A 26,821-nucleotide genomic window follows, 5' to 3' on the forward strand; every position below is an offset into this window, starting at 1 on the left:
ACTAACATTATCATCCAAAAGTTTGGGCTTGGTAAGATTTTTTAATGTATTGCACTCACCCAGGCATTTATTTGATCAAAAATACAGTAAAAATAGTAATACTGTGAAATATTATTACAAATTAAAATAACTGTTTTCTATTTTAAAATGCAATTTATTTCTGTGATGGCAAAGCTGAATTATAATTGTCATTATAAATGTCTTTACTGTCACTTTTGATCATTTTAATGTGTCCCTGCTGAATTAAAGTATCGAGTATTGAAAAAAAAAAATCTTACTTACCCCAACCTTTTGAATGGTAGTGTGTTTATATTCATCATCAGCTATTTTGTTATATAACATAATAAGCTTGATGTTTGCACTTCTTATAAGCCAATACCACATCCTTAAATAAGCTATGCCACTTTAAACAGGGTCAAATAACCATCCGAGCCATTGCCTTGAAATCAAAGAAAGCCCTTCATCAAACAGTATATAATGAATATTTAGGGGTAACATGCATGTTAACACGATAGCCACTGGATGCCATCTGCTTCTGAGCATTCCGAGCCTAATTCTCAGCAGGTGGGGGTGGGGATGCTGAATCGTGGACACCCCACTGAGACTCCATCCAGCTCTGCTGTAATTGAACCTAAAGGCTGGGGGATTTAAAGTGCAGCTGGCAGGTGTGGGCCGTGTTTAGGGGGGCTAGTGGATCTGTAATAGCCAACACAAGCCTCTCTCTCAGTCAGATACGCTTCGTAACGTCTAACTCCATGAATGCCAATCGCTTTTTTCCCTTTAGTTTTTTCCCTCTAAGGAGCTTTGCTTGGTTTTACATAACAGAAGCTGATGGAGAGATAGAATATGCACTTTTCTTTGGCAGGAGTTTACATTTGCGTTGCCAAATTAGTAATAAGTAAATAAAACAGACCAATTTTTGATGTATTAGCCTAGATGTTAGATGCATTACATCTTCTCAAAGCTGTGTGCTTTGTGATTAGCTGATAATGGAAACCAATGACATGGTAATAGACTATCCATGATGGTTTTATAAATCTGCATGAGGACAAGTCGCTCTCCAGGGGAATAGCAGAGGGGAGGTACCATGTGAGTAGTCAAGAGGCTGGGAAGAGGGGTCGTACACTTAAGTTATCATTGCTAACCCTTATGCACCCTTCCGCCTCCATCTCTTCCTGCTGCCTTCTCATTGACCATACAAATAGCACTTCAAAAACTCACAATTTGAGCTCTGTTGGTTTTAAAAGTCACATTGTACATTAGTTGAAAACACTCTACATCAATCTTAAGACCTTAAGCTTTTTCAAATCTGCTTAGAAATCAGAAATATGAATATGTTCTGTCCCAAACACATGTTTTGTACCCAAGCCAATAATCTCAGCATATATTTGGAAAGGGATCTGATTTGCAAAGCTGCAGACTTGAACAAAAGTGAAAAAAATAAGTGGTCCTTAGATATATAAAGGGTCTAAAAATGAATGCATAACACAGCAGAAAATGTCTGCTGTGACTGTAAGTGACCTACAACAAAACAAACTGGGACAATTAAAATAACATCCCGTTAAAGTAAAACTCATAGACAGACTTCTGATTAGAATTCGGGTCAGTGACAAATAACAGTGCATGACAGTGAAAAAGACAAATCTTTTAATAATCTAGTTTTTAGTTTTATATTTCTGTTAGGTTCTTATGGTTTTGAAAAAAAACTTTTATAGCATTTTCAGGAAAAAAAATACATTTAATGACTCTAAAAATGAATTAGTCATTTTTTATGCATATTTCTGCATGTAGTTTTGCTTTGGCACATAATTTATTTTTAAATATTAAAGGGTTAGTTCACCCAGAAATGAAAATTCTGTCATTTATTGCTTACCCTCATGCCTTTCCACACCTGTAAGACCTTCGTTAATCTTCAGAACACAAATTAAGATATTTTAGTTGAAATCCAATAGCTTCGTGAGGCCTGCATAGGGAGCAATGGACACTTCCTCTCTCAAGAACCATAAAGGTACTAAAAACATATTTAAAAATAAGAGCGTTCTAGTGTCTGAATAGGTGCTATGGGTATATGTGTCGGGTGCTGGACAGTGGGGGTTGGTGATTGACAAAGCCCTGGAGTACATTAGCATACTAAAAGCCTGACAGCGATCTGTGTATGTATCACATCAGAATAATGTGAACAAGCAAATGATTTCTGATACAATCTGATAGCAGAGACAAGACTTCAAATCACATCTCTTCAGGTATTTTAAATCACATTAGATCGTCAACTTAAAACAATAAATAGGACATTTTGTTTTCAGTACTTTACAGTCTGTCTGCTAGGGTTCATTTAGATATCTAACATAATCTCTTTGACCTGTCAATCACCCATATTAGTTTTACCTTGCAGTCAGAGGGAAGGAATAATGCAATCGGATATGATTTTATCTCCCTGAAAGGCTTATATTTCAAATTAAATGAATTATTACACAAAACAGAGCGCATGTGGACCTACACATTATTTGCTTCACTTGTTTTAAGGGCAGATCGGGATTAAAAGACTAATTGAGGTCAAACTTAAAGTATCATGAATCTGAATAACTGTCATTGTTTGTCTTTTAATTAATACAAACATCACCATCTGCATATGCAGCATTAATATAACTAATAGTCTGTGTGGATGCTTCATGTAAGAAGCAGACAAAATAGAGTGTCTGGTGTCTATGGCTTGTATGACAGGCCCTCCAGCCCCAGCAGGCATCGCTAGGAGACACAGAACTGGCACACGACCAGAAACGTGTCAGTGGAGCCATGCGGGGACACTGTGTGATCTCAGTGCCCTTTTTTGTTTTTATCTGCCCAGTCTGGAGTCTTTATCAAGTGAGTTTGACGGGTGCAGAAAATGATTTCCACGTGCCCCATTGTTCACTGGCATGAGTTTCCTGTTTATTGTCATTTTTCATTTTTGGTTTCTGCTAGGGCTGACAAAATTAACATGCTAATTTTGCAATTTTTTTTTTTTTTTTTTCAGTTTAGCACATTAAAAATAGTTAACGCAGTTAACACAGCATGCAGTTTTTTTTCTGTCATCCTTAGGCTGTGCTATCATGCTATCATTTATGCAATTAAACCATTTAAGTGCTATAAGATGCAAAAAAAAAAAAAAAAAAGAAGAACTCAAATCTGTTCTGGCACGCTGTCTGTGAAGCGGCTCTCTGTGAACAAACACCTGAATGCCTCATTGACTCACTGCTATTGTCTTGACTGAATAACTTTTGTAGCTTTAATAAGGATTAATCTGTATTTAATTTGTTTGATTATTCAATTTCTGTATATTTACCTGTTAGACCTACCTGAAAGTCTTAAAGCACTATTTACAAGGTTACATGTGTCAAAAAAACAATGAACCTTCTCATGCATCGGTCAATTTTGAGATTTTGGGCTTATAACGTCTGTAGATTTCAATGACAGTACATAAAGGCCGTTTTTTTATCTTGAGTCAGTAACCAAACAGATCTTGTCCCCCATTGATTACCATAGTATTTATTTCCCTTTTTGGGAACTATCGATGGTATGTCGAATGACGTGATGGGTTCCCATCACGTCATTCGATGTAGCGTCTCATTCCCTTACTCAGGGAACAAGGGTTACACCAGTAGCCCGAGACGTTTTCCTACTATGGTAGTAAATGGGATGTGAGATCTGTTTGGTTACTGCCATTCCTCCAAATACCTTCCTTTGTGTACAGCAGAACCAAGAAATTCAGACAGGTTTGGAACAACTTGATGGGGAGTAAATGATAACAGAATTTTCATTTTTGGGTGAACTATCCCTTTAAATTAAAAGTTGTTATATTTTTAAAGCCTTATAAATGCTAAAATTGATAGCTTTCTATTATACTGTAATGTTGAATGGCTATAATTAATAAAAATCCATTTAATAGAGATATCAGTATCAGTGTCATTGATACTGGCCTTCATTCATAGTGCTTAGTAAAAAGATGCCAGTAAACAAGTATTTAAAATATACAGTCTTTGTTGTTTCTACATTACTTTGGAGATTCAATGTGAAAGTATTACAAATTTTATTAAAAAATTTACGGTTAGGTGTGAATAATCTTGATTAATTGCAGAAAAAAGTGCGATTGATTTGTTCTTTTTTTTTTTTTTTTTTAAATGATTGACAGCACTCATTCCTACAGCTTCCTACACATTCACCAATTCCTGTCACTCATAAGTTTTTGGAAAATAAAAAATGCAAGACATCAAATATAATGCTGTTTTTAAGGCTCGTGTAAATCCCACACAGCAGATTTAGCGTGGGGGCATGATGCTGATGTTACTGTTGTTTGACAGCTCATCTCATCTCAGTGATAAATCAAATCTGATGTCCCATTCTCCGCCTCGCCCTCATCAGTTAGGATTTTGATGACCGACTTCTGAGACTGCCTTTATTTTCTTTTGTGAGCAGTTGAAGCTGTCAGAGCTGCTTTAACGCCAATGTAAAATGTTAAGTAAATGGTAAACAACTGTTAGGTAACCTAAAAAAAAAAAAAAATGCTTCATGTGGTAACATCTAAATGAACTGGTTTTAATAACATCATAAATATTTTTTATCCTTCAATCTGATTGGCCATGAGAATTAAAAAGTTTGAGGACAGATTTTGGAAGTCTCTTATTCTCAGCAAGGCTGCATTTAAAAATGTAGTAATATTGTGAAATATTATGACAGTTATTATGACATTTTTTATCTTTTAATATAGTTTAAAAAGTAATTTATTCCTGCAAAGATGAATCTGTCTTTACTGTCAATTAATTAATTTAAAGGTGCCGTAGAACGTCTTTTCAAAAGATGTAATATAAGTCTAAGGTGCCCCCTGAATGTGTCTGTGAAGTTTCAAAATACCCCATAGCTGGTTAATTTTGGGCCATCATTAAATATGCGCCGATTCAGGCTTCGGCCCCTTTAAATTCTCGTGTTGCCCGCCCCCGGAACTCGCACTTGCCTTAAACAGCATAAACAAAGTTCACACAGCTAATATAACCCTCAAAATGGATCTTTACAAAGTGTTTGTCATGCAGCATGTCTAATTGCGTAAGTACAGTGTTTATTTGGATGTTTACATTTGGTTATGAATGAGTTTGATGGTGCTCCGTGGCTAAAGCTAACATTACACACTGTTGGAGAGATTTATAAAGAATGAAGTTGTGTTTATGAATTATACAGAATGCAAGTGTTTAAAAAATGAAAATAATGTCAGTCTTGTCTCCGTGAATACAGTAATAAACGATCGTAACTTTAACCACATTTAACAGTACATTAGCAACATGCTAACAAAACATTTAGAAAGACAATTTACAAACATCACTAAAAATATCATGATTTCATGGATCATGTCAGTTATTATTGCTCCATCTGCCATTTTCCACTATTGTTCTTGCTTGCTTACCTAGTCTGATGATTCGGCTGTGCACAGATCCAAACATTCTGCCCTTGTGAATGCCTTGAACATGAGCTGGTATATGCAAATATTGGGGGCATACATACTAAGGATCCTGACTGTCAGATATTTTCTGCTACGATTCGCCTGTTCTTCGGAGGTCTTTTAAACAAATGAGATTTAAATAAGAAGGAGGAAACAATGGAGTTTGAGACTCACTGTATGTCATTTCCATGTACTGAACTCTTGTTATTCAACTATGCCAAGGTAAATTCAATTTTTAATTCTAGGGCACCTTTAATACATCCTTTCTGAATAAGAGTATTAAATTAAAAAAAAAAAAAATCTTATTGACCCAAATTTTTGAATGGTAGTGTATGTTTAGCAATTGCATAATGCATGAAACAACAATATGGTCTTTTCCTACTATATTATGTGTAAAATATTGAATAGTTATAAACTCACAGAATTTTATTGATTTGTTCTTAACCCAGTCATTGGCAGTCTTTGAATTAAGTACTTTTTGCATTATTTCATTTTCAGCTGAGCTCACTGATCTATTTTGCAGCAGAAGTGCCCCATTAAACATGACTTTAAACTTATCAGTTGCTGAACACACAATCGTAACTTAATTTTCTCTGTGAAAGGCTCATTTGTCAACGCTCCCTTTAATGGCATCAATTATTTATGGCTGATGTGAGGAAAGCCTCTCCTGTGCTTCAGTAGCTAATGGTTGACAAACTCCTCTAATCCTAGAAGGTTCCAGCTCATCCAAAGCCTGTGAGTAATTGATTTTGATTGAAAGAAACACCAAAGCTAAGTTAAGAGTAGTTAGCAGTAATCAGACATGTGCTAGAGCTACTGTAAAGGGGCTGTTCTGTTTCTCCCCTTCAAGTCTATTTGGCTAATGCTCTGATCTTGCCTTAAGTTATCCTCTTTGTTTTGTTTTGTATTCTGCTTCAGATCAAATAAGGGCCCAAACACCCTATGGAGTGAACCGGCAATATACCAGCAATGTGACTCTGTTTTGAGCATAGAAATCATCCCCTCATAGCATTTCTATGCTTGCTTTCTTTCCGCCTCGACACAGTGTAGAGCAGTGCTGCTCTTATACCCTTCATTACTGTCAGCCAAATAAAGCTGAGCTGTTATTAGTCTCAGCACCCTGTCGGGTCTCTCTAGGCACAGGCCTGTACTTTACTGGGCTTTGGAAGCCAGACAAGACTTAGAGGAGTTTAATAATACAAGTCTTAATAAACACCTTGTAAGAAACTTAAAATAAAATGATCCTTGAAAGACGTGTTTAGAAATTTGTTATGTTGATTATAATAAGTCACTTTTTTGATCTAACATCTATCGTAACAGCCTAGCAACCACGAGCAATGTCGTAGCAAACCCACAGAACACCTTAACAACTGCTTAGAATACTCAGAACTTCTCAAAATACTGAGAAAGTTGACAATGTGTGGTGACACATTTTTTGCACAGATGTTTATTTTAGAATTCACACCCTGCTGTTTCAAATATGGAAGAGCAGCATTGGTCTGTTATTGGTACAAGCTAGTTACTGCATGTAGATGAGCATGACCAGTTTCCAGCTTGAAAATGTCCCAAGAATTCTGGTAATCACAAATAAAATGTTTTTAACAATTTAAATGGTGGTAGGTGTCACGTGTAGATGGACATACTGGAATCAAAGATAAAAAAAAATAGTCTTTTAATGGGCAAGGAGAACACAGAGTATCGGAATCTCAACTAAACATTGACATAAACAATACCAGACAAAGAAACTGAGGAAACTAAGGCTGCATCCGAAATCACATTATCTCTTGAGTAAGTACTTATTTTGAATAAGTACATTACTTAATGACCAGTTAAAAAGTACATTAAAAATAGTATGAATGTGTGTAGTATGATTGTAATTCGGATGTACTACATTCGGCATGTTGTCATTATCACGTGACCTGCCAGCATCAGTTGCGTTGCATCAATGCTATTCACAAATCCTCTCCTGTGGCCTCATGGGATAGTTAAGTGTCCATCGTATGTACACTTCAGTATCTTGCCAGATGTAGTAGGTCATCCGGGTACATTTTGCCTACTCGGACATGCTTCTTTTGTCACATGCTGTTTTTTTTACCTACTAGATAGTAGGGAAGTAATGCAGTTTTGGATGCAGCCTTAGGGTATATAAAGCAGGGAGATAATGAGATAATGAGCAAAATGAAAATGAAACCAAAATGAAACATAAGGAGCATACACGTTGCAGTATGTTGTTTTTGTTGTTTTCAGAATGGGCCATGCATGTTATTTTCATGCTGTCCATGTCAATTTTTTGCCATCTTGCAAAATTAAAAATGTACACAAACTTTTAAAGTAAAGTGCAGTGAATCTTAAACTTTTTGACTCCATTAGCAAAAACAGTATTTGAAAGCCCCAAAGAAATGTCTGTTACTTCTACAAACTTTTATTTATTTATTTATTGAAACTAGGAGTGGTAATATATTAACATGATTAAATAAAATAAAGTTTCAATGGCTAATTAATCATTCTTCTGGGTTTACATTTATTTTTACGCATTAATTTTTTATTACCAGTTTATTTAAAGGATTAGTTCAATTTGAGATAAAAATTTTCCTGATAATTTACTCACCCCCGTGTCATCCAAGATGTCCTTCATGTCCTTCTTTCTTCAGTCGAAAAGAAATGAAGGTTTTTGATGAAAACATTCCAGGATTATTCTCCATACAATGGACTTCAGTGGCCTCCAAATGGTTGAAGGTCAAAATGACAGCTTAGAAAGCTGACGAGGAATAAGGATATTATATAGCGAAACTATCGGTCATCTTTGGGAAAAAAAATGTAAATGTATATGCTTTATATAAACAAATGATCACCTTCCAAGTACTTCCGCCAAAACTGCACTTTCGTATTCTTCAAAAAGCTTACGCTGTATGTCCTACGCCTTCCCTATTCTACTTATGGAACAAACGCAGCACCAGTTCCATTTTTCCCATAGGTAGAATAGGGAAGGGGTAGGACATACTTTACAGCATAAGCTTTTTGAAGAATACGAAAGTACGGTTTTGACGGAAGCACTTGGAAGGCAATCCGTTTACAGAAACACATTCCACACTTTACTTTTCTTTTTTTTTTTTTTTACAGAGCCAATATATCAGTTAAAATATTTCAGGCATGTGTAATAGTCTCCCAGTGTGGCTTTAGTCTGCCACTGTACTCAGGCCAACAACTGGCCCCATATGTTCCTCTTTTTCTTTTTTTTTTTCTTCATATGTTCCTCTAATCTGCTGATTGATGGGAATACTGCTTAAGATCCGTTCCACAGACCGGCCATCCTTGCACTTCTAAGTGAGGCTATTTAAAGATTAAACACCTCTTTTGCCATTAGAGGCTGTTGAATAGCTGATTTATCATTAGCATCATGATAATAAAGTACAGGATCGATCTTATAGCAATTCTCTCTTGGCCTTTTTTGTCTTTCTCTATACAGTGTCAGGCTCATGAAGGGGAAGAGGGAGCTGTGTTCCTCTCCATCTGTCTATGATCTTTCACTCAATTCCATGTCGATGTGTGTGTGTGTTTGATGGAGCTCCACATTGGGACCATCTGTTTCTTGCTGCCCACCTCCATTTGTGGAGGAGTGGGCTGAAATCCGGACATCATTCTTTGCCCACTACCACTGCGGCTGTGTGTGTATGTGGGTGTGTTTGCATGTGCTCTCAAATTGTTTCTTTTTTTATTTCCTGGCGATGCATTGTATATTACTCGTACTGAATGCATATTTGGTACATATCTGAAACACTGAAATATCATTTGAAAATATCTGGCAGAAAATATTTTTTTTGGTTTTGAAGGGTTGACAATAATGATTTCTTGTTTTCAATTCATCTTCATTTTGATGAATCAATACTATTCTGTTTTCATTTGATGCATGAATGAACAAAACTTCACTGAACATCATTTGTAGTGTGCATCCCATCCAATAATCACAATAAGCTTTGTTACTTTTGATATAAAACAAAGTCTAAGCTTTTAAATTCTGTCAATTTTATAATGGAAACAATAAATATAATTTTATAATGCTCTTTAATGTTGCGTTATACAAATTGTAGATGCCTCAGTTCAAGTGACAGTGAAACGATTATCTGTTCCTCTTTACTACTAGTTATAGCACACAATAAATATGAATAAACATCTGAAGGCATGTTTAAAAATAAACAGAACAACTAAAATGCATCATGTCTTATAATCACTCAATCAGTGTTTTAACCACAGAAAGAAGTCAGTATAACAGCTTATAAAGAATATGTCACATGATGTTACTTTTACCTCAGGAAAGTCATTCAGTGTCCATGGCTCATTAGTCAGTTAGACAAAAATAAACTGCCTATACATGCTCGAAAACTCATGAAACTTTGCACACGCGTCAGAAGTGGTGGAAATTTACATCTGATATTGGTTTCAGAATTAGGTGTGGCAAAAGGGCTTGATAGCGCCACCTACAAAATTTCAATTAAGCGCCCTTCACGATACATTTCACGTATAAATATGAAATTCAATAGACAGATGTAACAGCCCAATACCTACAAAAAAGTCCCTGGGAGCAAAGTTTGAAAACAAACAGGAAGTGAGATATTTTGAATTTTCAAAATGTTGTTCTTTAACGAACTCCTCCCAGAGATTTTATCGGATCAACATCATATTTGGTCAGTCTAATCTAAAGGCCTTTGCAAAGTTAAATTGCGAAGATCTAGAGTTTTCGCTGAAGGGCGTGTCCGTGACGGCCTGACAAAGTTCGATGTTTCGCCATGAAACAGGAAGTTGTTGTAACTCGGGCATACAATGTCTGATCTGCCCCAAACTTCACATGTTTTATTAGAGTCCTGACCTGAAGACATCTTCATAACAATATTCAATTACAGTCATAGCGCCACCTGGGGGCAACAGGAAATGACATGTTTTACACTGTGATTAACTCCTCATAGAGATTAAACCAGATCAACATCATATATGGCCAGTCTAATTTTAAGGCCTTTGAGATGTTAAATTGCAAAGATCTTGAGTTTTAGTTGAAGGACGTGTCCGTGGTGACCAACAAAGTCTGATGTTTCGCCATGTAAGGTGAATCACTTTTTTGAGGGCCGAAACATACTCGAAATCTCATGAAACTTTGCAGATGCGTCAGAAGTGGTGAAAATTTACGTCTGATATTGGTTTCAGAATGGAGTGTGGCAAAATGGCTCGATAGGGCCACCTAAACAATTTCAACGAAGTGCCCCTGATACTACGTTTCACGTACAGCTATGAAATTTGGTAAACACATCTAACAGCCCAATACCTACAAAAAAGTCTCTTGGAGTGAAATCTGAAAACCAACAGGAAGTCAGATATTTTCAATTTTCTTTGCAAAATTTGTGCAGTTTTTGCCATTTCCAGACGTTGTACTTTAATGAACTCCTCCTAGAGCTTTAATCAGATCAATATCATATTTGGTCAGTCTAATCTAAAGGCCTTTGAGACGTTAAATTGCGAAGATCTAGAGTTTTCACTGAAGGGCGTGTCCGTGGCACCCTGACAAAGTTTGATGTTTCGCCATGAAACAGGAAGTTGTTGTAGCTCGGGCATACAATGTCTTATCTGCCCTAAACTTCATATGTTTTATTAGAGTCCTGACCTGAAGACATCTTCATAACAATATTCAGTTACAATCATAGCGCCACCCGCAGTCAACAGGAAATGACATGTTTTACACTGTGATTAACTCCTCATAGAGATTAAACCAGTAGCACATCATATAAGGCGAGTCTAATCTTAAGGCCTTTGAGATGTTAAATATCAAAGATCTTGAGTTTTCGGTGAAGGGCGTGTCTGTGGCGGCCTGACAAAGTCTGATGTTTCGCCATGAAAGAGGAAGCTGTTGTAACTCAGGCATACTATGTCTGATCTGTCCCAAACTTCACTTGAGTGATAAAAGTCCTGGCCTAAAGACATCTATATGACAATATTCAGTTAGCTATAGCGCCACCTGTTGGCAGTAAGAAGTGTGGCACTTTTACATGATTTTGCCATAATTCTCCTGTATTCACTCGCTTACATGCATGTCGCCCACTGTTCGCTGTTTTCCTGAGGCCAACGGGTGGCGGTGAGCCCGGGTGCGAGGGCCCTTTTATCGCTGCTTGCAGCTTTAATTGGTCAGTCTAATCTTAAGGCCTTAGCAATGTTACATTTTCGTTGAATGGCGTGTTCGTGGCGGCCTGACAACGTCTGATGTTTTGCCGTGAAACAGGATGCTGTTGTAAGTCAGGCAGACAGTGTCTGATCTGCCCCAAACTTCACACGTTCGAAAAGAATCCTGGCCTGAACACATCTACATAGGGTTGCCACCTTCAATACAGAAAAATAAGGGACGCCTGCCGCAGCGGGGGCTACACCCCTATGAGCCACGATGACCACAGTCCTGATGGTGTGCCAGTGGTGGTATATCATAACTTAAAACATATTTTCATAAAAATATTAAGATTGATAATTTGTTTGCAGTATCACCATCCAAACAGTGAAACCACACCTAAATAACTGGAAATTATATAATATCTACAAAAATGTCTTATTTAAGTAAAACACTTAACAACATTTTTATTACCATTTTTATATAGTCTATTGTTAATTCTATAGTATTGAATGATGCAATTATTTAAATTGGTTAAGCATAACAAATAGTTGTTTATTTTATTCACATAGGTACTATATTTTGATTAAATATGTATTAAATATCTCTTATCTCTTATTAAAGTAATGCTTATGTGTCTGACTGTACAACTTAACCTTAATAAACAAATCCTACCATAACATGATTAATGTACATTATTAACATTATTTCTTAATAGGCAGCATATGAAATCTAACGTTATCAATCAAAAACTTGAGGTGATAAAAAAAAACAAAAAAAACCCACCCCCTTGCTCCGCCCCTGCCACTGACAACAGGATGTGACATGTTTAACACTGTGATGCACTACTAGCAACATACTAAAATATGCAATTGAGTGCTAAACATGCTAGCAACACTTAGCTGAATGCTAAAGCATGCTGCTATCGTCATGAAATGGGAAGCTGTTGTAACTCAGTCATACAATGTCCAATCTGCCTCAAACTTCACATGTTTGATAAGTGCCCTGGCCTGAAGACATCTACACGCCAAAATTAAGTTATAGTCATAGCGCTACCAGCTGGTAGCAGGATGTGTGGAAAATACCAATAACTGATGTAGTCCTCCTATATTTATATACTTAAATGCATATTGCCCACCGTACTCTGTTTCCCTAAAGCCACCGGGTGGCTTTCATTGCTGCTTGTAGCTTTAATTTAATATATGTTTGAAAAATCTCTCATTACTACAAGTTTTTATTACAGCCACTGTTTAAATTCCTAGGTATTAATCTCCATGTAGAACAATACTGAACCAAAAATTATGGTTTCTATTTTTAGCTGTGCATGAGGTGATCCTGAATCCAGTTTTAAAATTCAAGTGTGTGTTTACCTATTGGCATGCTGACACAGAATGCACCCACAGAACTTCATAAAGAACAGGAATGCCTTTCATTGATAAAAAATTCTACAATCATGCTTTCAGCTACCAATAAGAGTGTACTGCCAGTTGCGATTAGCAGATTTTATCACGTTTATGTCCATTTGTGCAAAAAATAGCTACTGGTATTTTAAACTCCTAGTCTAAATAGACTGCAGCACAACATTGTGAACTACTACATGCTTTATCAGTTAATCAGATAGCTCTCGCAGTCACATGGTTACTTCCATTCATTTCTCAAACAGTGTTTTTCTCTCTTTTTCTCTTCCCCCACCCTTTCCCCTCTCTGTCTAGATTACATGTTTGCAGGATTTTTTCGGGGACGATGACGTATTCATCGCGTGCGGCCCTGAGAAATACCGTTACGCACAGGATGATTTTGTGTTGGATCACAGTGGTAAGGCTTCAACAGCCTTTATAACCGGTAGGCTCAGCTAAACACTAACTTCATTTCAACCCAATGTCTCTCATACTAAACTCTAATAAAAAAATTTATTCCTTCACTGCACATCTAGGAAGACATATCACACTAATATCACATGCATACTGTATATACATCACATTGCATATATAGGCTACAACCCTGTTTCCTGAAAAGTTGGGATTTTTTTTTAAAATGCAATAAAATCAAGAACCTGTGATTTATTAACTCTCTTGAACCTTAATTTAACTCACAAATGTAAAGAAAAAAATTCCCAATGTTTTTGCTGGCTAAATTAATTGTATTTTGCAAATATAAACACATTTTGATTTTGATGACTGCAACACACTCCAAAAAAGTTGGAACTGAGGCTGTATAAAACTGAAAAGATTACACAATATCCAAGTTAAACTGTTTTGAAACAGTTCACAATAAGCAGTTGAACTGGTAATAGGTGAGGGTATCATGTTTGGGTATAAAAGGAAGATCCAACAAAAGCTCAGATTTTGCAAGCAAAGATGGGTCATGGCTCACCACTTTGAGGATTTTTCTGAAGAATATTGGGCAGTTTAACTGCTCAGGACAAACAAGGGACTCATGAACAACCATCACAAAACAAAAAAAAAACAGTCATGGATCATCCAGGTAACCACACACAGTATTAAGAATCAAGGGTTCACAGACTTTTGAGTGGGGCGTTTTTATAAATTCAGCTATTTTTTTTGTCTTGTGGACCATATGTAAACATTTTTTATGTAAAATATCGGTAACACTTTATTTTACAGTGCCGTAGTTACACGTTACTACTTGTATTTTCTATAGTAATAATACTAAATTACGCATAATTACAAGTAACTAACCCTAAGCCAAACCCTAACCCTAACTGTAACTCTATAGTAAGTACATGTAGTTAATTAATAGTACTCAGTACTTATTTGAGTAATTACAATGTAACTACGGCACTGTAAAATAAAGTGTAACCAAAATATCTTACTCAGGACAGTACTAAATAAAAAATAACTTGCCTATTGTATGATCCCTCTTATTTTGTTAAAATTATTCACATTTTCACAGATTGTGCAAGGGGTTCACAAACTTTCAAGCAACATTGTATACTGCCATCAAGATGACATATTTCCAGGCCTCATTCTGCACTTACAAGTGTTTTTTTTAGGCACTATACACCATAAAGTGAATGTGCTTGACTGACCTTCCTGCAGGTTGATTGACCTGCCTGCCTTGACTGACCAGGCGAGGTTTTTGCAAAAATTCCACCTGCAAAACTGCAACAGTTAGTATAATCAATTCCCAAATGATTAAAAAGTGTAATTAAAAGGAAAGGTAATGTGACAGTGGAGTTTTTGTTTTTGGTGTGTTACAGCCATCAAAATCAAAATGTGTATATATTTACAAATTACAATTAGTTGGACAGTGAAAACATTGAAATGTTTTTCTTTGTATTTTTGTCAGTTAAATAAAGGTTTAAGGGGAATTAGCAAACAACAGATTCTTTGATCCACAGATTTTATTGCATTCTACTAAATTTTCCAACTTTTCTGGAAATGGGGCTGTACATGGGGCATATACACTTCCATTAAAAAGTTTGGGGTCAGTGAGATTTTATTTATTTATTTATTTATTTATTTTTTATTTTGAAAGGAATTAATACTTTCATTCAGGATGCATTATGTTGATCAAAAGTGACAGTAAAGACATTTACATTGTTACAAAAAGATTCTATTTCAAATAAATACTCTTTTGATTAAAAAAATAAATAAATAAATCATCAAAATTCATCAGGAAAATCCTGAAATAATGTATCAGTTTCCACAAAAAAATATTAAGTTAACTGTTGCAGACAATTCAGCTTTGAATTTTAAATTGTCACAGGAATAAATGACATTAAAAAAAAAAAAAAAAAAAAAAAAATATATATATATATATATATATAAATTTATTTTAAATTGTAATAATATTTCACAATATTACTGTTTTTATTATATTTTTGATCAAATAAATGCAGCCTGTATTTTTCATATCGGAGCTGGTTAATTTTTATTCTGAGAATTTAGTTAAACAAACGTGGAAAATATTTTATAGGGAATAAAATTTAAAAAAAAAAATTCATCAGTGCTATAAAACAAAGAAACTAAAAAAATAAATAAAAAAAGCACAGAACAACTATTGGTATCAGCACACAAGTGTTGTATCAGTGCATATTAATTACTTGCTATCAGCACAAAAACACCATAGAATTGTCTGTGATAGGATTACAATAGAATCATTTAAATAATGGAATTGTTCATTCACATTCATTCACTGGGTTGCAAAAATGAATCCATTTTCCAGAATGAACACAAGGGACCAAAGGATTGCCATTGTCAGAGAAAGTGACCTTATTATGAGAAGTTCCTCACCATTGTTCAGTGTGCAGTTTGTGTTTGTCTACTAGTGAACATGAAAGTGAAGGTGGGGAAGTGAAGATGTTCTGTGGACTTGAAGGTCTAAATAAAATCATATAACTTTGCCTATGATGTTCGTCCTGTTTTGCTGAAACGCCTCCATTTCTTGTAGCGTTTACCACACACACACACACACACACACACACACACACACACACACACACACACACACACACACACACACACACACACACACACACACACTGTGATAACTTGATTCATAGCTGTGTGAATTTAGTTCAGCTTCTTGGCATTTTGTCCTAGTTCTTCTCTGCTGCCCCACTTAGACTAAGTAGGACTTTTCCAAAAATATAAAGAAACGGTAAGTTTGCATCTGACTGTATTTACTGCTCAACCTTTTCTTTTTTGCAGCAGAAGTGTGTCCTTAAAACACAAGTCCACCCAAATTCTAAATCTTCTGTAACTAAAGAACTCATTACACGTTCTCTCTCAGATTCTGCTGTGAAATGCTTACATTAAGCCCCATGAAACAGATTAGCTGGGCAGTAATGACATTTTAATAATGGCATTCAGCTTGTTTTATCTTCATCACTTCACAATCTAGTGCTCATCCGCTAATTTATCACTGCTCGGTGTCATTAGCAAGTGCCGTGTAATCGACAGGACAGATCGGGCTCTCTAGAGCTGCTGTACAGTATGAGTCATTCCTTACTAAAGTTCTGCACCCACTGCTCTCATTAGAAAGATGGGCTGCTCTCATAAGCCTTGTGTAGACTATTTTATTATGCCTCTGCGGAAGGCTTCGCAGTCTTGGATCATGTCTCGAATATATCTGCAGATACCACTCATTTACTAACAAGCCTCTATATTAGGCCTGATACAAGCATTTTGTGAATGTTTTGGTGTGTGTATGCAAGTATGCTCCTGTCTAGAGCTTTTCATACTGCACTTAACCCCGGGTTATCATCATTCTAAACATTGCTTTCAACCCCAGGTAAAGGAACGTTTCACACTTGTAATTTAGAAGCCGGGTTAGCACCGCTTTACCCGGGGTTATGAAATGGCAATGCAGTGTTAACCCTGCATTGTGGTGCCAAACTAATACAGTGTGAATTGATGCAGTGTTAAAATGTTACAGCTAGACGCTTAGCAACAGACAAACAATCACATGCCTCATATTTGCCTGCTTTGGACAGTCACAGAAAGACTACTCATTTTAAATTCAGCATTTGAGAGGAAAACGTCAAATGCTGACAAAAAATGCGACAATTTGAGTGAAGAAGAGACCGTTTCCTTCTTACCTTTATAGTCCGAAATGTCCATTCAGTATAAACTCAATAGTATAGTCGGCAATATGAGGATGCGCAATGCTAGAGCAATGTAAACAGGTTGCATGCTGCGTTTATCCAGTCAATGACACTGAAACTGCAAATATGCAAATAAGAGCGTTAATCCATGGTATAGGAATGTACAATGTGAAACATCAGTTTATGAATACCCAGGATTAATTGTTAACCCTGGGTAAATTATGAGCAGTGTGAAACATGAAGCAAGATAACCCAGGATTTACCTGGGGTTTAGAATGATCAAGTGTTAACTATTTCAAGTGTGAAAAGCTCTTCTGTGTGTCTGTTGTACTGCACATGCTATAAATCAACAAATGTATACACAACCATTCAGAAGTCAGACGGAGTTAATTATTTGAAATGGGTAGACACCTAACGACTCCTAAGTCTTTGTCTTTCCTTGCAAATGTTCTGAGACCTCATTATACGACATCATGTATATACATTCCCTGCTAATTTATAGTATCTCTGTGTCCAGAATGTCAGGTGCTCAAGTCTTCTTATTCTCCTCGTTCTGCTCCTCCTGTGAGATACTCTGGTATTAAAAGTCCAGGATCCACCCGTCGCAACAAATCCCCTGGATCTGGTGAGGATGCACTGCACCGCCACTATAGTCACACTCAGTGTTGGGGGTAATGCAGTACAAGTAACGTGAGTTAAGTAATCAAATTACTTTTTTCAAGTAACTAGTAAGTAACTAGTACACATTACTTTTAAATTTATAACAAATTATCAGAGATACTTTATCAAATAAGTAACTCAAGTTCCTTTGTTTTACCATTATTGATTAACAACTCCAGAGAAATCGGGAGTAAGTTGGAGAGGCGTTATGTGCGCTGTGTGAACATGATGGTTATTGTAGTTCTAGATTAAATGTGAGAATGCATTTACTCATCTCACTTACAAAAACAGATTCAGTATTCCTCAAAATGAATAAAAACATTGAAAAGCAAATTCAGTATATTGCAAACCTGCAATAATTAAATATGTTAAATAATACTAATATACTTTATGTATTTAATCTCACTTTATTAAGCAATGTCTTTGCTGCTGACCTTTGATATTCCAAGTCAACCATACGAATAAGCAAAAATTACTATAGTTAAACTAGAGCATTTGTGTTTAATTTTTAGTTTTTTATTGCTAAAATGAAATTTCTTCTCCTGCACTTGTTTGAAAGGTTTGTTTGAGCTGTGCCCTCTACTGTACAGGCATGAATGTGCATTTCCTTCAGCCTGAGGCTTATTCATTTGACTTTTGGTGTGAAAGGGCCTTTACATTTGCCAAAAATAGAACTTTGGTAGAGAAAAACTAATGCAACGTATTACTTTCCATAAAAAATAATTAAGTAACACAATTAGTTATTTTTACCTATCATACTTTATCTTTATTTTTATCTATCCACTCATTTCTGAAATGCTCTTTTCCTTGTTCAACTGCTTTCCTCTCCACTGTAGTAAGAAGAACTGCAGGACATTTCTCTACAAATAGTCAATCTCCAGTCAAATCACCAAGTAAGTTTCAATGGTAATACCCCTGAAAAGAAAACAATTTTATAGCTCTATATTTCCCCCCTGAAGTTTTATTATAATATCAATTGAGGTTTCTTGCACCAAAAACAGTGATAATTTAGTTTTGCATGACCATTTCCACCTTCTTTTTGACCCTTAGAAAAAAACAGAATGTTTTTCTGTCGTACCTTTAAGACTTCTAAAGGTAAATGACTTCTGTTGTGATTGGCTAACTTCTTCTCATGTGAGTTAAGGTGCGGTCACGTTTATCGTTGTTCTGCAAATTTTCGATAGAAATCCATACATTCTGGAATTTTGCATGATGGCGAAAGATTTCCTCGTGTAGATTCGGCAACAGCTTCACGCGGCTTCACACGGTTTTGCCATGTTGACCAACGGAAAGTTGCTTGGTTTGAAAGTGACTTCTGCATGAGCTGTGCTTCATACATTGCTACACTATTGACTTAGACAATTGACCTTTATTGTCCGCAAAATTTCTGGGAATGATCTCAGAACTTTCTCAAAAGTAAGCACAAAAATGTAATTTATGCATCGTTCATGGAACGTTTTATTTCTGATACATTTTATTTGGACTTTCAAAGCTTTTTTAAAATATTAAAGGTCCCGTTCTTTGTGATCCCATGTTTCAAACTTTAGTTAGTGTAATGTTGTTGTTAGAGTATAAATAAAATCTGTAAAATTTTAAAGCTCAAAATTCAATGCCAAGCGAGATATTTTATTTAACAGAAGTCGCCTACATCGAATGGCCAGTTTGGACTACATCCCTCTACTTCCTTCTTTAATGACGTCACTAAAACAGTTTTTTGACTAACCTCAGCCCACAGAAATACACAAAAAAAGGGGGCGTGGTCTTGTTGCGCTCCCACGGAGAAGAGCAAGAGTTGCGTTTGTAGAGTGTGTTTGTCGCCATGTCGTCGAAACGCTGTTATTTTCATCCCGCAGTCCAATCACCTTTGTTTGGCCTTCCCATGGACGCTGTACTTAGAGATCAATGGGTACAATTTATGTTTAACTCCGTTCCCGAAAATTATAATCCACGTGTTAAACTATGTGCAGCACATTTTGCTGAGGACAGCTTCCTCAATCTCAATCAGTTTAATGTCGGATTCGCACAAAGATTATTCTTGAAAGATGGAGCAGTTCCCTATTTGTCTGGAGAAGGCGTTGTTTATGGACCACAACCGGTAAGCTAAGCTGCTGTCGAATCACAACACAGGAACCGCTGGCACAATCAGAACTCGTTACGTATTTCTGAAGGAGGGACTTCATAGAACAAGGAAGTCATCAGCCTGTTTTTATGACAGTGGAAACAGCGGTATACAGATAAGTAAATTATGTGAAAAATACTGTGTTTTTTTACATGCGAAACATGAACATAAACACAATCAAAGCTTCAAAAAAACACGAAAAACGGGACCTTAAATACTTGTTTCATAACATTCAGAGAACATTTAAAAAAGTAACGTTTCCATAATGTTTGCAAAATTATAAAATGGAATGTTCCCTTAAAGGTAGGGTAGACAATTTCAGAGAGGCTGTGAAAGCATAAGATCCCACTCTCCAAAGCCACGTCTTCTTCAAAACACATGAGCGCACAGAGCCAGAGCAGAGTCTGCAAAGCATCATGAGAGACGGCGTTAAATTACCGCATATCTCAAAGCACATAACTTTACAATAATAATGAACGTAAACAACTTAGAGAGCTTTGACTTGTAACACCTGAAAGCTGCAGATTCATGTGGGTGTTGATAGTGTTGCCATAGAATCGCACGTTTCAATGTGCAATTCTGAGGATGTGAACAGCTCTGAGCAGAACGTCACGGGTTGCCATCTTTTAATAACGGTAATTACAACATGGCGTGAACGCAGAATAAAGCTGGATGTTTTGGTTCAGGAGAAACTGTAAAAGATGGCCCGAATGCAATGACTGGACAAACATTTTTTGGTCCTGAGACTTCCACAGAAGATAAATGTAAATTTTTTAACATTTAGACCACTTATTTTATTGATTGCTATCAGGTGGTGAAGAGCGTTTCAACCAGTATAACAAAACGTGTTTATGAAAAACATTGCCTACCCTACCTTTAATGTTCGCATAACCAATTTCTTTTTAAACATTTAAAAAGAAATAATGTAAAAAGAAATAAACATTCAGAAATAATGTTTTCATAACTTAATGGTTACATTAGCTAAACGTTCTTAGAACATATTTTTGTTTACTGGGCGTGACGTCACCTTAACAGCACCCCCACTGCCAAGCTGAATACCAATAGGCATTAGTATGTAAAAAGTAGGCTGTTGTGTGTTAATTTTCTGGGTTTTTTTTTTAGATCACATCCATATCCATTGCGAGTAACAGATGCTAACTAACCAATGAACTGACAACCCTTTGAAATTCTTGAGCTTCTTGGTTGAGAGGAATCTCCCAGTATGATGTTAAATTTACCTAAAGGACATTTATCTGTGGAATGCGCTGTACATGATCTCCTAACCCTTTAGTGCAGCAATCAATCATGCTAACAGCTCTCCTGCATGGCCTTCCAAATCCATCAGCTAGTATAGAGAGCCAACTCCCACACTGGCCACTGCCCCAAACCCTGGCATGCACATACTTTAATCTATCAGACATACCAATTAAAACTAAATGCAGTCATCCTCAAATGCCTTCTGCTTAGACTGGCTAATGCAGTGAACACACCCTAAATTCCTGTGCCCCTGAACTGTAAGGGCTCTATCGCATGCCTGGAGGGAAATCTACTCATGCCACACACTCAACGGGAAATGCCAAGAGCAGCTTTTCTACGAATCCATGCTCCCTGCGGATTCTGACGCACTTGGGATTCTATCCATGATGTGCATAATTGTTTTTTTCTGTTAAATTCTTCTGCTGCTATATATGTGGATGGTGTTTATTATTAAATGAGGTTTGATGCTTGATATTACTGGGTTATTTTATGATTTAGCACTGTGGATTTGGTGTCAGGTGAGTGGTGCATGTGAACCCTTGCCTGTGTGTTAAGAGACTTATTCTGGGCCAAGGAGACGTATGCACACGCATTCCTGAGAGGTGGTTCTGTTCATATTGTAATCGAAACAATGTGCACTAAAGTTCAAAGGTTTGGGGTCAGTACAATTTTTTTTTTAAAAACAAATTAATGGTAACATTTTTCAATAATGTCTCATTTGTTAACATTAGTTAATGCATTAGGTAACATGAACTAACTATAAGCAATATATTTTTTATAGCATTCATTAAAGGATTAGTTCACTTTCAAATTAAAATTTCCTGATAATTTACTCACCCCCATGTCATCCAAGATGTTCATGTCCTTCTTTCTTCAGTCAAAAAGAAATTAAAGTTTTTTTATGAAAACATTATAGTGGACTTCAATGGAGCCCAAATAGTTGAAGGTCAAAATTACACTTTACAGCGAACCCAGACGAGAAATAAGGATCTTATCTAGAGAAACCATCGCTCATTTTCTAAAAAAAACATTAAAAAAATTATATGTTTTAACCATAAATGCTCATCTTGAACTAGCTCTCTTTCTCTCTATTTGAATTCAAGCAGTGTTGACACTGCTAAGTGTATTACTGCCCTCTGCACGGGTCAAAGTTTGAACTAAATTGTCATATACAATATGCTAGTGCAAATTTTAACCTGTGGAGGGCAGTAATACACTTAGCAGTGTCTACACTGCTGGAATTCTAATAGAGAACAAGAAGAGAGCTAGTTCAAGATGAGCATTTATTGTTAAAACTTATATATATATACATATGTTATTTTTTTAAGAAAATGAGGAAGGGTTTTGCTAGATAAGACCCTTATTCTTCACCTGGGATCATGTAGAATGTTTTGAAGCTGCACTGAAACTAATTTTGACCTTCAACCATTTGTGCTCCATTGAAGTCCACTACATGGAGAAAAAGCCTGGAATGTTTTCATCAAAAACCTTAATTTCTTTTCGACTGAAGAAAGAAAGACATGAACATCTAGGATGACATGGGGGTGAGTAAATTGAAAGTGAACTAATCCTTTAACTTTTGTTAATGTTAGTTCAGTTACAATTACAGTTGTACAATTGTTCATTAGCTCACAGTGCAACTAATGTTGACAGATGCAAGTAAATAAATTGACATTAACTAAATGTAATAAATGCTGTAGAAGTATTATTGATTGTTAGTTTATGTTAACTAATGTAGTTAAGAAATGTTAACAAATGCAACCTTATTGTACATTTATTAATTTATAAACTGATCAAAAGTGACAATGACAGACTTGTCCATTGTTACAAAAAATCTATTTCAAATAGCCCTAAATGCTGTTGAACTTTCTGTTCATCAAGAAAATCTAAAAATATATCACGGTTTCGACAAAAATATTAAGCAGCACAACTGTTTTCGACATTGATAATAAAAAGAAATGTTTCTTGAGCACCAAATCATCATATTTCTGAAGTATCAATTGACACTGAAGACTGGACTAATGGCTGCTGAAACTTCAGCTTTGCCATCACAGACATAAATTAAATTATAATATACATTAAAACAGAAAACAGTTGTTTTAAACTGTAATAATGTTTCACTTACGGTTTTTGAATGTAACTGATCTACTTTTGAACAGTAGTGTATATTTATATTTTATGCCCTATTCTGCTTAAAATGTATATTTTAAATTCTGTCATTTGTTTACACAATTCTTAAACCTATATTTTGTGGAACACAATGTTGGCACTTCTCTTGATCATACAATGGAAGTGAATGGTGAAAATGTGCTGTCAAACTGCAAAAATGAACAAAAGCACCAAAGAATGACCATAAAGATGTGACTCATACAGTGCACTGTATTCCAAGTCGTCTTAAGCTTTTATGTGAGGAAAAGAAGAATTTTAGGTGTTATACATTAGGAATTTTCTCCTCCTCTTAATCCTCAATCACAGTCAACTAAGAACACTTTTAAATAACCATTCAAATTGCACAAATAATATTTGACAGTTAGGATGGAGTGAAAGAATCATACGATTTCAAAAGACTGGGAAGAGATATATAGACTTCACTTTCATTGCTTTGAAAAAAAGCCTTTTATTTGTCTTTTTGTTGTCTACGGACGAAAGAACAGGTTTGAAAGATGAGTAAATGATTTAGTGTGGTCCCTATTCATGGTGGCCGCCATGTTAAGATCACATGACTGGCTGAACTCTGCTTACTTTATGTAGGTAATATTATCTTCAAACAGATTTATGAAATGTCTTCAACATCATTACTGCAGTCCAAAGCAATGCATGTGTAGCAGAAAATAATGAGTATAAGAAGTAACACCATGTTTTTTCCCCCTCTCTTTTCTCTGTCTCTCTCCCACTTCCTGCTACACTCCTCAGTAAATGGAGTACCTAACAGCCATATCACTACCCCCAAATCTGCCAAATCCTCCAGTTCCTCCCCAACCAGCCCCCGCAGCATGCACAACTTCAAGGTAAACCCGTCGGCATGGCAACAGCCTTCTCTGTGCTGCAAATCAGTTTACAGGCAAAATATTTCTAGTTTTAAAATAGATTATTTCTTCATCAAGTCAAAAATAAGATCAGGCTTCTGGATGCTGACTCATGGATGACACTTTCATTTGTGATTAAGGGTTTAGTGATGCTGCCTAAATTACTGCCTCCGACAAATTGAAGCAGTTTTAACACCCTTAAACTTCTTTGGTCACAAACAAGTTTAAGTGATGACACTTTATCAGAATATGCTAACTTTTCTCTTTTTCCATACTCCAAAAAATTGAGCTAGAAATTCATGTTATTTTTTTCTTCTGTCTGAACTTTTCATACTTTCAATGATATATGCAAGCTTTTATTTTATTTCTGTGTTGATTGTTAAACAGTAACATGAATGACATGTCAGTGATATCTCTGGTAGCTATACAATATTTGATCTAGGCTATTAAGGTCAGCAAATTATGAAATACAAATTTAATGACTACATTGAAAGATTAAATATTTAAAATATGCAATGAATATTGTTTCTTTAAAGTATTTAGATGAAATATGTTATTTGACTTATCGGCTTATCAATATATATTAATCAGTTTAGTATATTTCATGTTTTATTATAGAATGTAGGTCCACTATTAATACACTACATACACTTCTACAGTGGTATTATTAACTCTTTCCCCACCAGCATTTAAAAAAAAAAAAAAAAGAAAAAAATTGCCAGCTTTTTTGATCATTTTCACAAAATTTCAAGGCCCCCAGAATATTTTGTTGTACAAATATCTGAACAAATAGCAAAGTATCTACTTAAAAAAAGGGGGGGAAAATCTAGCTATTCTAGCTTCATGCATTACTTTTTTATCAACACTTAAATGTGGGTATGTTTCACACAAAAAAAGCAACATTCTGAATAAAGAGCTGAGAAAATCATGTTTTCCCCCCGAAGACGTGCATAACCAATGCGTTTATCACTTGATTCTGCTCCTTTTTTACTGTTTTGATCCAGAGATTCTGTACTCTTTCAGAAGTTACGTAAAATTACAGTACATCTAACTACCATATAAAACTGGAAAGCATCCGTCAATGATGGGGAAAGAGTTAAAGTACTACAGCACTGATATTACTTCTTTTAGGTACTTTCTTATAGTTCAATATCAGAGGTAGATTTGGAAAAAGTAAAAATGTTAATTGCCCTTGCTCTCCCTTATGGGAGTTCCCAATTACCTCACAACTCGCATGTGCAAGGTGCTTTAAACACTTGAGAGTGTTCAGTAGTCATCTGTATAGAGGTTGTTTAGTAGCAGTATAGTTGTTTCTACATTATCTGGTAAGGGTATAGAAATCTTGAACAGCACTTGTAATTGAAAATCCGCTCTGAAAGATCTAATCAATTCTATTCTTGGAGGCATTGTGAGTCGAGGCATTGAGATCTTGCTGAGATCAGACTACAGCACACTGTAATTAAACCAAAGGTCAAAGTCAAGTACAATCATAGCCTAGAGAACTCCTGGTGTTAATCTGCTTAACTGACCTGTCTATCAGACAGTAAGCTTCTTGGTGCTATCTTTAAAGCTTTTTGAAAGAAAAATAAAGCACCAGGAGAAATTTCATGACGGGGAGAGACTTTAATTCATTTTTAGAGTGGATTTAGTGTTATATTTAGTAGTGAATAGTGAGTTATTTGGCGCACACTCACTAAGTAAACAAAATGAGATCTCAATTGTTTTTTGTTTTTGTTTTGTTTTTTCTGAGAGAGCAATAAAATTAAATGGAGAATTTTGGTCCAAGTCTTTATTATTATAGAGATAAACATCTAAAAGTGAAATGTTAGTTAAATGAAACATAACAGAAAATTGTATTAAGTCTAACACGCTTTAAGAGCAATATCTGCATGCACAAATTGAGAAATATGCTATTTTCAGAAGCCTGTGACTGTCTATTATGAAACAGCCTTGAACAAATTATTCATAGTATTCCACCATTATAGTGCTCTTGTACTGAATATATGACCAAATAAGTGGTTTGATGGAAAGTTGCTGGTTCTTTGCACATTGTTCCTGAGATTTCAAGCTTATTTTAATCCGAACGCGCCAACGTTGTGGTTACATAAATATCTTCCCACTTGCCTTTAGTTTAGTTGCAACAAGCGGATGGGAGTCCCCCTCCGTCTCTCTGTACAGGTATTATGAAACTCTGCCTTCTGTAGCAGCATTCAAATTAGCTGCAGTTCCTTCTGGATATTCAAGTCTTCAGTTGGGTATGATTGTATGAGTCACTTTAATAGAAGAGTATTTGGCTTTTTATATCATTCGGCTATACATCGGGGTATTCGATTTCTTTGGAGCAGCACGTAATACCCAACTGTTGCTTGTGTAACTAGAGGAACCCTGTAGCCTTTATTAAACCAGCTTTAACCAAGATGCTGCCAGTATTTGTCTCCATTGGCTTACTTAGTCTTTTCTCATACGTCACTGTCACTTCAGTTTAATTCTTTTTTGGCTGCTGAATCAAGATAACATAAAGGCTTTTTAACTATACTGATTGCCAGCCCATTTTAAGACTAGGTCCATTATTTTTCATGCG

At 35.8% G+C, this 26,821-nt stretch overlaps 1 protein-coding gene across 10 annotated transcripts in view; it reads left to right on the forward strand.

The window, feature by feature from the left end:
* The window catches only part of dclk2a (doublecortin-like kinase 2a), a 61,482-nt gene that overhangs the window by 15,311 nt on the left and 19,350 nt on the right, over positions 1–26,821 (forward strand). For 5 of the 10 annotated variants that reach the window (XR_010896699.1, XR_010896700.1, XM_067404322.1 and 2 more), the window contains exons 3-6: positions 13,322–13,451; positions 17,696–17,803; positions 18,675–18,731; positions 24,128–24,222. Coding sequence is in view for 7 of the 10 variants with exons in the window: in XM_067404322.1 (XP_067260423.1) it covers positions 13,322–13,451; positions 17,696–17,803; positions 18,675–18,731; positions 24,128–24,222 (390 nt within the window). In the remaining 3 variants the exon portion in view is untranslated. Of the gene's footprint in view, positions 1–13,321; positions 13,452–17,695; positions 17,869–18,674; positions 18,745–24,127; positions 24,223–26,821 lie in introns of those variants that run through there. The other 5 variants (XM_067404323.1, XM_067404319.1, XM_067404320.1 and 2 more) reach the window with 3 other exon arrangements.

Source organism: Chanodichthys erythropterus, chromosome 12 (genome assembly GCF_024489055.1).
Source record: "Chanodichthys erythropterus isolate Z2021 chromosome 12, ASM2448905v1, whole genome shotgun sequence".
NCBI lineage: Eukaryota > Metazoa > Chordata > Actinopteri > Cypriniformes > Xenocyprididae > Chanodichthys > Chanodichthys erythropterus.